The sequence below is a fragment of the Myiozetetes cayanensis genome, unplaced genomic scaffold (genome assembly GCF_022539395.1).
Source record: "Myiozetetes cayanensis isolate MyiCay16 unplaced genomic scaffold, myiCay2020 scf14, whole genome shotgun sequence".
Lineage (NCBI taxonomy): Eukaryota > Metazoa > Chordata > Aves > Passeriformes > Tyrannidae > Myiozetetes > Myiozetetes cayanensis.
The window spans coordinates 8,918,999-8,930,670 of NW_026087048.1; the positions used below are offsets into that span (position 1 = coordinate 8,918,999).

Consider the following 11,672-nt stretch of genomic DNA (forward strand, 5'->3'; position numbering starts at 1 on the left):
GATTAAGTAGCATTTAGCTGAAGAGAGGAGTCTATATATTAAAAAAACCCAGAATAAATGGGTATTGTAATTTAACTCTAAAAACATCTCTTTAAAAATGTTGATTACTAACAACACACTTTCCCCATCGCTTTTCCTCCTTTCTTATTTAATTTTCTGGCTCTCTTCCCACTCAAGTGTTGCTGTATGAATGGGTACCTGATTTCTTTGTGTGCTGCTTTACCTGTCACTCTGTTTGGAGTAGTTCTCTGTATCAGAAAAGTATTAGTTATGTTCTTCCAGAGTTCAAGTACACATATAAAAATCATATGGCAAGTAAATATAGTAGATGTAAGGATAAATTGCATTTAGCAGTTAAAATTCAGTTGTGCTGTTTGGTTTGACCAGGGCCCCCTGGACTTGATGGACTGCCTGGCTACAATGGATCAGATGGAGTCCCAGGCATACCAGGACAAAAGGGAGAACCAGGAGTAAATGGAAAAAGAGGAAAAATTGGTATTTTTAAAACTGTTATTTAAAAAAAACCACTTTTTTTTTTTTTTTTACTGTTATATTCAGATATTGTTTCTAATAGACCTTTGTACAGGGAGAAGGGTTTCAAAGTTTACAAAGAAGGTGCATGTTATTCTGTAACATTCATTTTCTCATACTAAGCTTTGGTAGATTACTTCAGACTTACTCTACAGTGAGGAAGATGGTAGATATACACTATACCAGATTCACTGCTGTGAGATCTTAAAGCAGTAATTGATTTATCCACTGATTTACCTGGTGCACATGACCTGTGTGAAAGTGCTGATGGATAACTGGTGCCTCCAAGGCAGAGGGGGAAAGCAGCAGGTGGTGAATGGGAGGAGGAGAAGGGACAAAATAGCATCAGAATGGTGGAATTGAGAGAGGATGGAGAAGAGGAAAGGTATGTTGGTGAGCAGACAGGTCGGTATTTGTAGTGATCCATCTATTCTGGCTTTTCACATGGAACTGCTTGGACTTGCTGGCAAGTAAAAGTGAAACAATTGCCTACTGTACCTTGAGACAACGGGTTCTGTGTCTTCAGTATCCTCAATGAATTTTTAAAATTGGAAATGAAAGTGAGAACCAGTCTTCAGAGAGCCAGGTGGCAATTGTGCCAGGCACATTTTGGATTTCAACCACAAACTGTAATTCTGCTTCTGATTTCACAAAATCAATTTAAGTAGTAAAACCATAGTAGAAAAACAAGCATTTTCTTCTCAAGTATTAACAAATGTAATTTATTTGAAATCTATGCTTGCAAGAACACTGACATTTCTATTTGTAAACTGTTACTTTTCTCTCTCTTAAAGCAAGAAAATACTCCAAAGTAGAGGGTGGAGGGTTTGGATGTGTCAGTTGTACAAACACGTTTTTTCCTATTGCAGAACTAAATCACATGGGACAAAGGAATAGCTTTTCAAATATATCAATTTACTACATGATCAAGTGCAAAAAGTATGTGGGCTAATCATGCTTCTAGCAAGTGTAGAGTTATAGTAGCCACTGAAAGCATTGTTAGGCAGCTCTATCTATGCTCTACTGGGACAGAAAAAAAAGTTAAAAGTGCAATATGTGTTGTAATGTTTGTGTGTAATTACTTTAAAAAACCCTCTAGATGAGCCACGACAATGCCTTTCTTCAGTGTCTTACATATGTGAAATAAATGTATGACTTCACATCTTTCCACAGTATTTCTACTTACCCAGAAATTCTCCAGCCAGGGTTAATGAGGTCCAGGTCTGTGTGATCCATATTCAAAACTCAGACATCACGAGGTAGAGAATATATTAGTTGCACCAGACAAATTGCACACAGTTTCCTTTCACATTTGGTTACAACATTGCTCTGAAATCCAAACAAATTTCAGCTACTTAGCTAAATACAGGTGAAAAAAACACCTAGAGTGAATACGGTTTGCAGTAAAAATATCTATTAATTAGTGCATAATGCTGGAGTAGATTTCTTGGTAATGAAATGCTTTTTATTTCTAGGTCTACCAGGACCAAAAGGTGATCAAGGGCAGAAAGGAGAACCTGGAGAAATGGGTTTACCTGGCAAGGATGGTATGCCAGGAGCAAAAGGTGCAAGAGGAGCCAAAGGGGAAAAGGGGGATGCAAGCAATGATGTAATATTAGAAGGTATGAAGAAGTGCTCTTGGGAGTTCTTGCAAACACTTGCAACAGTGTGCTTGACAAAAAAGATACCTTCCACTTCTGAAGCATGAATGAGATATACAAGTGCAGGCCTTACCAGTATAAATATGGTATAGATACATAGTAAAGTTTGAGTATTGCTGTGCCCAGGAGATTGTTCTCTTTGTAATGCAAGTCTTCACAAAAACTTTTCTGCCTGGGCTTCGGATTGAGGTGTTTGTGAACTCCACCCTTTCCAATACACTGCCAGACAGCTGACCTTCTCCTGCTCTTTCTTTTGGTGTGGTTTTATTTCTCTATTAGAAAATGAGGGTCAGATATCCACTCAGGAATACATGAAGCAGCCAAATATAAGCTGTGTAAAATTCTAGCAGTGTAGCATCTGAAGTTGAGGTCTTAGTATTCTCAGGCAGTGGTGCTTTACAGCTCTCTAATGTGCCTGTAATCCAGACAAACAAAATGCACTGATGACCTACACCTTGTGAAATTCTGTATGGTTCAGCTTCCAACGATTCCAACATTCCAGCAACAGTTCCAGCATTCCAGTGTGTCTATTGCATTGTATTTCTGTACTCAGAAACCTCTTAAGAAAGAAAGAGGCTGTTTTAGAGATCTCTCCAAGTCCGCGATGTGGACACACACATTCTCTGCAGGTTGTCTGTGCAGGCCTGTGACATGACTCTCTGTTTTGTGCACAGGTGCAAAAGGTGAACCTGGACCACCAGGGCCCCCTGGACCACCTGGACCCCCAGGACCTCCAGGTAAACGTAAAGGCAAAGCTAAAGCAGAGCTTGAGGAGAACATATACAGCAGCACCTGCACAGGTTAGTTCTCCTTAGTGTTTCTTGTGTTGAATCTGCCTGAAGTGCTTTGCAGGATAAGTCATCTGATGGATTTCTGATGGATTCGAAATCGCTGTGTGCAAATGGGAGTTACAGTCAAGTAACTCTGTGAAGATGAGATCTTCCTCAGTGGGCTTTTATGTTTTATGACTCAGTAAGCAATGGGATCTTATTACCAAAATTCAAAGAACAACTCAGCTTTTATAATTAAATATTCATATCTTTTTCAAGGAAAGAGAATACACATGTTGATTTACAATTGTAATTAACTTATGTAATAAGAATACAAGACTGGTTTCTTCAAATTAAATTTTGAATTGGGTAAAACTTTTTTTTCTTCAAAAAAAAGAATAATTAGTTGGAAACTCAGGTGTATTTCTTCTCAATGGTACTGTTAGTGAATTCTAAAAGAAACAAAACATCTCTGCTCCAAACTGCCTTGCTCCATCCCTCCCCCAACAGACCAAATCAATAGTTTTAATGTCTTGTAAACTCCACTAACTCGCAACCAGAACATTTTATGATACGAATCAGTAGGATATTTATCTTGTTTTTTTGATGGAAAGAAAGTAGTGAAAATTTCCCATAAGAGTCTCTGATTGAAAACTGTCTTTTTAATTTGAGTTGCTTTCTGATTGATGCAGCTGAAAGGCCCTCAGAGTACTGCAACTATTCTCAAACACAAATAGTACACTCAGCTTTGCTACACTGACCTGCTCCCTGACTGCTCTGTAGTCTTAGATAAACTACTGTACAGGGAACTGCTCATCCAGTCAACTGCATCTATCACACAGCCCAAGAAAATTAACTTGTGCATTGCAATTTATCATTTCTGCTGAGTGGGTTCCTTTCTTGAGATATTCTGGCAATATTTTGTGATCAGAAGCTGGAAAGGGATCCAGAGGGATTGGTAGATTCCAGCTATAGGGCATTGAGCTTACCATGAGTTGACTGTTTTAGCCTTTTTTGGAGATACACTGTGATCACTTGCAAACTTTCAATGTCATTTCACCAAATGTCCTAGATAAAAGGATGGGAGAAATACATCTTGTTCTTGCTTCATGTTGGAGTAGTTTTCTTCCGCATGAGCAAAGGGAAGATATAACCTAAAGAGAAAACAACAGTTCAGTATAATCTGTACTTTCTTTCCTCAATGTCATGGTGCCCTATCAGCATTACTTTATATTTATTCATATTTTTACTATCTTTCTCACTTAAATTTCAGCACAGATCTGTAAATCCCAGAAATATGTGGCAAGGAAACAAGAAAAATGTGTGTCCAAAAGAATTTGCAGCCTGTATATCAAGCAGTGTGCAATATATAAGGAGATGAAAGTTAAGAATGGAATTAGAAAACAAAGCTACAATGAAATCAGGATATCTTCAGCAAAAAGCTGAGAACTGTTCTCTGTGGTTATTCCTTTTAAGCAAACTGAAATGTGTCACATTGTTTTAAGGGCAGAAGAGGTTCCTGGTTCTACAGAGAAAGGTCCATAAGTAATTTAATTCAGGCCTTGTCTTAATGGTAAACGCAAAGGGAAAATCCAATCAATGCTCTTCATATTACTGGGGGGTGGGCAAAAATGTTTCCAGGTGTTTGTTTTTGATGTGAACCATTTCTGTGCCTGCAAGTAACATACTGTATCATTTCCCTCAGTCTTTCACACTGCTGCTTCGGTGGCACGCATGGCTGAGCTGCAATCTTGTGCTCAGTGTATGTGTTAGTGCCTTATTGCTGTCTTGGGCATCAACAGCACAAGCACAAGTTTCCTGCAGCACACACCCTGTCTGCTGGCGTGTGGAGATCTGGGCATGATGCTTTTGAGTTTAACAACCACTCATTCCCAAGAAAATGTTTTTGGTATTGCTGCTAAATCAGCCATTTTCCAGCTACCTCAGTTGTCTAAAGTTATCTAAGGAAAAGGGCAACTGTCTTTCTAAGCAGCTACTCAGGAATTCATAGCTAAGGAATTAAATCTGTTGATTTAATTAGTTACTCCTCAAAGTTCACTGTCTGCCTGACAACCTCAAGGAAACAAACCAACCCAAACATTTCATTTCCCTGGCAGGAGTGAGAGCAAGTCTTTTCTTATCTCATTTTTTGACCAGACAAACCTAAGCAGATTTTTTTCTTAGGTGAAACAAAATCCCAGTTGTCATCCTTTTATTTTAGTGGAGTCACTGATGTGCACATCCGTCATGTCAAATAGAGAAAAATGCCATATTTTTATCCTTTCTCCCTCAACTCCAGGTGAGGCATGTGCTGTACCAAATGATGACACCCTGGCTGGAAAAGCTGAAGACAGAACCCCTGGTCCTCCAAAAAAACCTGGTAACCTGCTGCAGAGCGTGACTAAGTGCTACTTGCTGGTTTAGTGTCACAGATCCTGGACATGTTCTTTCTTTTCTACTAGAATGTGTCATAACATCTGTGGGAAGTCCTGTTCACTTTGTCAGTGTTCAGCAAACTTTTGGAACCTGGATGCGGGAGCCTGCAAATATAAGTGATGAAAGGATTTGGCTTACCATGCATTTCTCAGGTATTTTTAGTAGTAGTCATAATCAAAAATCCATTGTTATACTGACACTGCTTCCTTAATCCCTTCAAACTGAAGTAATGGGATTTTACCCACATCTTTTTCAGAGTATTTTCAATATTACCTGTATAATACTTGACCATAAATATGGTTGTAGGCATTTGTAGTGTCAGACATTTTCATCAGATTTTAAAAATAGTTTGAAGTTTTCAGTTTTTTGGTGTGGTTTTTTTTTTTTTTTTTTTTTAACAAATCCAAATTTAAATGCCTGTTGCTTGTGCTGTTTTATTCTTTTCTTTCAAGAGTTTCTCTTTCCTATGGCTTTACTTCCCTAAATCATAGCTAGGAGTTTTGCCCTTTCATTTAGCCGGGCAAGAAAATGACTTGGTTTCTGATTAGCTACATTTAGAGCAGGAAAATGTCCACGACTTAAGTGAAAAAAGGAAATATTTCTGCATATATATCAACTGTGTTCAGAATGAGGACCCATTAAGTCTGTGGCTCTTGATCATCTCCTATATAGTTTTTTTTTTGTATCTCTGGACTACTTTTTCACATTTCAGCAAGTTGAATCATTACTGAAAACACACAATTATTATCTGTCAGATAGTTGATTGAGGTTGACTTTTACTGGAGACTGAATTTATTAAGGATAGAGATTTCAAAATTAGATGAACCAGACGATAGTCCTTTTTTTCTTCCCCCTTATGTTTTTCCCTTTGTTTAGGAAACTCCATAAAAGAATATGAGAATTCCAATGCCTTGCTGAATAACAGCTACAGGATCATTAACATCACAGGATTCTTTTATGGATGTGGTCATGCAGTACAGAACAATCATCTGTACTATCAGAAGGGAGGAACCAATGTCATTCTAAAGTAAGTCAAACATAGTTGTCTTCAAGCAAGTGATGGTGTGGAAGGAGGAGCAGTGGGTTAAAGTTACAGAGGTGAACCTCAGAAAAGCAGAAAACTTTCCTTGTACCATTCTGTGTTTCTTTTTGATCCTAACTAGAATAGGAAGAATGGTGGAATGGTTCAGAACTCTTTCCAGAACAGAACAACTCATTCTTTCCGATCTGTAACTCAAATGTGGGCCACCAACCTTCCATTTGTGTGTGCAGATGCTCCAGGAGGAGGGAGACAGAGAGGGTAGCCCAGGTCCACTACTGTGTTGTGACAGTTCTTTAGGCATCAGAGCTGAACTGTGTCTAAGGGGTTCACCTCTGCAGTTACTATGTGATAGGGCAACTGGGTCTCAAGATGCTCAAGATGCCACAGATATGACAACAGATTTTTCTCTTGGCTCTCCTGGGGTTCTGTTACACATTATGTTGCTGTGAGCGTTCTTTAACTTGGATTATTTGCTGTGTTCATAATTGCAAGAAAGAAATGAGAACTAAGGAATTTGGATATCAGAAAAAAGCTTTTGATTTAGAAAAGTAAGTTGTGCATCTACCTGCACAACTGGTGTGTTCCACCTGAGTGAGAACTGGTTCAGGTGCAGTCTGGGAGGCACAGGTGGGTGGCTCTGCAGAGCTGCTGCGTGCTCTGCTCTTGGCTGGCCTGGGAGTGGATGCTGCTGGATGCTGGAGCAGAGGAACGCACTGAGGCTCCAGCTGAGGACGTGGTGACCTGGTGAATTGCACATTCCATTGTGGAGGAGTGGCTCCAATGTTTGATTTCCTCGTAATAAGAAGTTCCTACAACTCTCCCAATGTATGTCCCTGAACTGGAACTGGGAATTACGTCTCTGTTTCAGTTTCTACTGAGGACAGAGACAGACAATACAAATCAAAACCAAAATCTCACCTTGTGGGAAGAGCCAAAGACAGACAGTCCAAGGGCAAGTGAAAGATTGTGTCTGCTTTCAAGTTCTTACACGACTCTGATGTTTGAGCCAAGAACATTTACTATACTTTGATGTCTATTCCCAGGCAGGTGTGAGTGCTGCCTTCCTATATTCATTTGGATGCCAAGGAATGTGAGCAAGCTGTGTGGATTCTATAATATTTATTCTGCCAAAGACAAGCTCACTTTTTGGCAACCTCCTTTAAATATCTTTAGGCTTTTTTTCTGTAAAAGACCATCACAGCCTAAGCACTATACAGTGATAGGGCAGCAATTCCTCAGCTTTGCTTGGGTACCGTTAATTGGGAAATGTTTTCAGGTACAGATGAACACAAACTATTTGTGGAATTTTCAAAACCTCTCTAAGGAGCTGCTAAGAAATGGCCTTTCTGTTCAGTTATTCACTCTGAGATTATTTACCTTCAGCACAGATTGAATGAGGCACTATGAATTCGATGACAGTGAATTTTATGACAGTGAACTCCTTGAATTCAGGTTGCATAAAAGCTTCTTTTATATTTGTGTAATGGAAGGGAACAAGTGAGGATTAGGTTGGCTCATCTTGCAAATGTTGAAAAAATATTTAAAAAGAGTTTCTTGTCATATTTAAAAACTGGCAAAACTAGGTTTGTCTGACCTTTGGCAGGTTTTCTCATGATGGTCAGATGCCTGACATTGTTTTTTATAACATGCTTTCTCACCTCTGCTATTTTTGGTTGACTTCACTGCTATTAGTGATCAGAAAAGTGTTTGTAGCTTGAGTTCCCTGCAGTTAATGAAAGTATTACACTATATGTTGTCATTGACCCCAAGGATAATAAAAGATAATAAAAGAATTTTGGAGACTGTCCTTGACTGGGGAGCCCAAGAGAACCTCGGGAATGAAATTTCACTTTTCTGCTCCCATCAGGATTTTCACATATAGTAGGAAAAGACAGTTGTGTGTTGCAGATCTTGCACTTTTCTAATGAATCTTGAGATGCTTTTTTTCTTGTTGACTCTTTATAGAAAAAAATCCTGAAGAAAAACGGCATTTCTGAGTGACTTTTCCTATCAAGGGCTGTCCTTCTAGTCCTTGCATGAGGTTATTTACAAATGTGAAGCAACTAACAAGATTAACTGGGTTGACACACACATTTCTCAAATCTTCTCTAGCCTTGAAGAGGTTTTTTTATTGCACACAAATGTTGCTGGAATATGGAGTTGCTGCAGATGTGAGTTTTCCAAAAGCTGAGGGAAAGTATCTAAGTTGGTCATTCCTTACTTTTCTTAGGATTATTTTTACAATATATGCTATCAATGCCCTTTAAACTGAAAAATTATCCTTCCAGTATTCTTCCTTCTGTTGTAAGTTCCTGGATCTGAAATGCTCCTGTGACTATGCCTGTCTTTTCAGAAAACTTACTTGTAGATGTAGCAGATTCCTGTATTGAGTAAGGTTTTTAATTCCTCTATTGGAAGAATGGAGCTATACATTTAGATAGAAGTCAGACACTGAACGTGCTTCCTTTATAGAGGGCACTATATAAAAAGATCAAACATGCTCTCTCACTTTGCTAAAGCATGGTGTTATTTGGTGGTTAAATGCTATCTGCAGATGTGTCTGAATAGCTGCTGATTAGCCTCTAGTAGAGGAACACAATTCAGTTGCTCATGGCTGCTGCCCTCAGATTATCATCATACTAAAGAATTTCACGGAATGAAAACAACTTTATAGAGATGAAGCATTCAGGCTGTCCTGTTGAGGCTAGCACGAGGTCAGAATTTTGGCTCTGCAAAAGTAGAATTTTTATTCCTCTGATGTCTATTTGACCAAATCACTGTGTTATCTGAACTGCTTTCAGAAGGGGAACTCTAAGACCAGATGAGCCTGTCCAGAATTCATGCTGCTTTCGTCACTCACATTTTCTCCCTTTAGTTCTAGTCAAAAGCAAACTTATGTACAGATTCCATTTCACAAGTCTGGGACTTCACCTGGTAGCCAATTCTTTTTCATATCCATTCCTTTTAGCTGCTTCTTTCATCCTGGTGATAATACAGCTCACAGACTAAATAAAGTGAAACCTTCCAAAGCAAGTCCATGCTCTTGTGCACCTCTCAGATTGGTTATTACTTTGGAATTTTCTTCTAGTGTTTTGGAAGATTCTTTGAAAACTTAATCTTAAAAGACATCAGAATGGTCCTTGAACTCAAGTACTTTCAACAGCACTTCTATCACAGTAATGCACTTGGAATTGCTTCAGCCAACCTGTGTGTATGGAAATGAACTTGAACACAGTGTACTGAGTCCTCACTGTATCTCGTTTCAGACTTGGGCTCGACAAAGCATCGCTGGGCACTCTGCTCATTGAAAATGCCCTACACCACGGGCGCAACTACCTCTTCTCTAACTCCAAGACGTATTTCAACATAGCAGTGGATGAGAAGGGGCTCTGGATTATCTATGCCTCGAGCACTGATGAAAACATAATGGTAGCACATATTGACGAAGAAACGTTTTCGGTCATTCGGCACATCAACACCACATATCCTAAGTCCAAGGCTGGTAATGCATTCATAGCATGTGGCATTATTTATGTTACTGACACCAAGGACATGACAGTAAGTTTTGCTTTTGATTTATTGAAAGGGAAGCAGGTTGATGCAAGGTTTGAATTACGGTCTTCACAGTCTGTTCTTGCTATGCTTTCATACAGTCTACGAGACAAGAATTTGTACACGTGGGAGAACGGGAGCTTAATGGTGTACCCTGTACATTTTGGTAGATGAAAATATTTTAAAATGCCATGTATGGGAGCCATGCTTGTCTAAGAAATCCGTTTAAAGCTCTATGACATACACACGTGGGTCTCTTGACTTGGCATCATTTTCTGTTTACTGATGGTGGTTTGCGAGTGTGTCTAAAAGCGAGATCAGGTGCCCCTGTATAAACACACTTCAGTTACACAGGCCATCCTCATCTTTTTAAAAAAATACCTGTTCACTATTGCAGCTGGCACACAGTTAGCACAGACCTGCTTTTGTTTCTCCCCTGTTATTCAGCTGATAATTGTATGTAATGTACATCGATTATTCCATGGTCATGTGCTCAGCAGAGACTATTTATAACTTTCAGTTGTGATCATCTTCTTTGCAATCATTTTCTAGTCAGTGATGATGGTCTAGTATAAATGTCTAAATAATGAACTTTTCAGTACAAATACCTTTGTCACTTTCATTTAATTTCCATGGATTCTCAGTGAAGATTTTTTTCTGAACAGAGGTTTACAGCTGTTAAAAATAAGGGGAATGGAAAGAGTTATTTAAATAGAAAAAAAGCAGAAAGCTTCCCCTTTGACAAGCTTTGTTAATAATCAACAATCAACTGTTAATAATCAAAAGCAAAATCCAGCCAAAGTACAAGGAAAATAGGAATAATGACATGAAGTATTGAATATACATTTTGTTTCATAAATGAAGAACTGGAAGAAAAGTAGCAAGGTTTAAAGTTGAAGAGAAGATGTAACATTTATGATTAAAATTTCATTTTTAACAGTGTTTGCATTTTGAGTTTCTTGTGTTGCTGCAGACTCTTCCTTGTCCCTCACTGTCATGTAAACTTGCTTATAATTATAGTAAGGCATATTTCTAAAACAAAATGTCCCCACATCCATCCATACAAATGAAATCATAAAATGAAGGGTATATGTTTTTGCTGCTATTCTTAGAAAAATAAAGTAGCTTAAGCAGGAATACATGTATTCATCATACTGCTTAATGGCTTAATTTGTTGTTAACCTAAAGTCAGTGACTGCCTATTCACATTCAAATTTTTGAGAGCTAGAGCTGACAAATAATAGGAACTTTTTAATTTTGTTCTGGTACTTCAGGTTTCTAAATTCAACATTGGGACATAAATTTCTACTGTTGTTTTGTGTATATATATTCAAAATCACGCTCTTGGGAAAACCCCTACCTGAATTTCTAAGCTGCCTGTGCATATTGGTAAAGTTCATGGAGCTCATCCAAATATTTAGAAGCAAAGTGTCATTTAAATCCTGAACTGTACTGAGGTGTTTAATACCTGTGTGACATCCAGGCACCGTCAAAGGGATTAATGAACTTGGGAATGTCAGGGCCTGCAGAACCTTGTCTAGCTGGAAAAATTCCTCTGCTGCAGCTAAACTTCAGTGTGTGATACAGTGATGGTTGGGCCTCTTCTCAGCATACCTGCTGTTTTCACTAAGGCCTTGCAGACAAAGAAGAGAGAAATGCAGACAAAAATCATAATTAATA

At 38.6% G+C, this 11,672-nt stretch overlaps 1 protein-coding gene across 2 annotated transcripts in view; it reads left to right on the forward strand.

The window, feature by feature from the left end:
- Positions 1-11,087, forward strand: part of GLDN (gliomedin) — a 126,190-nt gene extending 115,103 nt beyond the window's left edge. For both annotated transcript variants that reach the window (XM_050309825.1, XM_050309824.1), the window contains exons 4-10: positions 388-495; positions 2,007-2,153; positions 2,867-2,992; positions 5,262-5,342; positions 5,425-5,550; positions 6,275-6,425; positions 9,707-11,087. In XM_050309825.1, coding sequence (XP_050165782.1) covers positions 388-495; positions 2,007-2,153; positions 2,867-2,992; positions 5,262-5,342; positions 5,425-5,550; positions 6,275-6,425; positions 9,707-10,166 — 1,199 coding nt within the window. In that variant the 3' untranslated portion in view covers positions 10,167-11,087. The remainder of the gene's footprint in view (positions 1-387; positions 496-2,006; positions 2,154-2,866; positions 2,993-5,261; positions 5,343-5,424; positions 5,551-6,274; positions 6,426-9,706) is intronic.
- Positions 11,088-11,672: the final 585 nt, after the last annotated feature.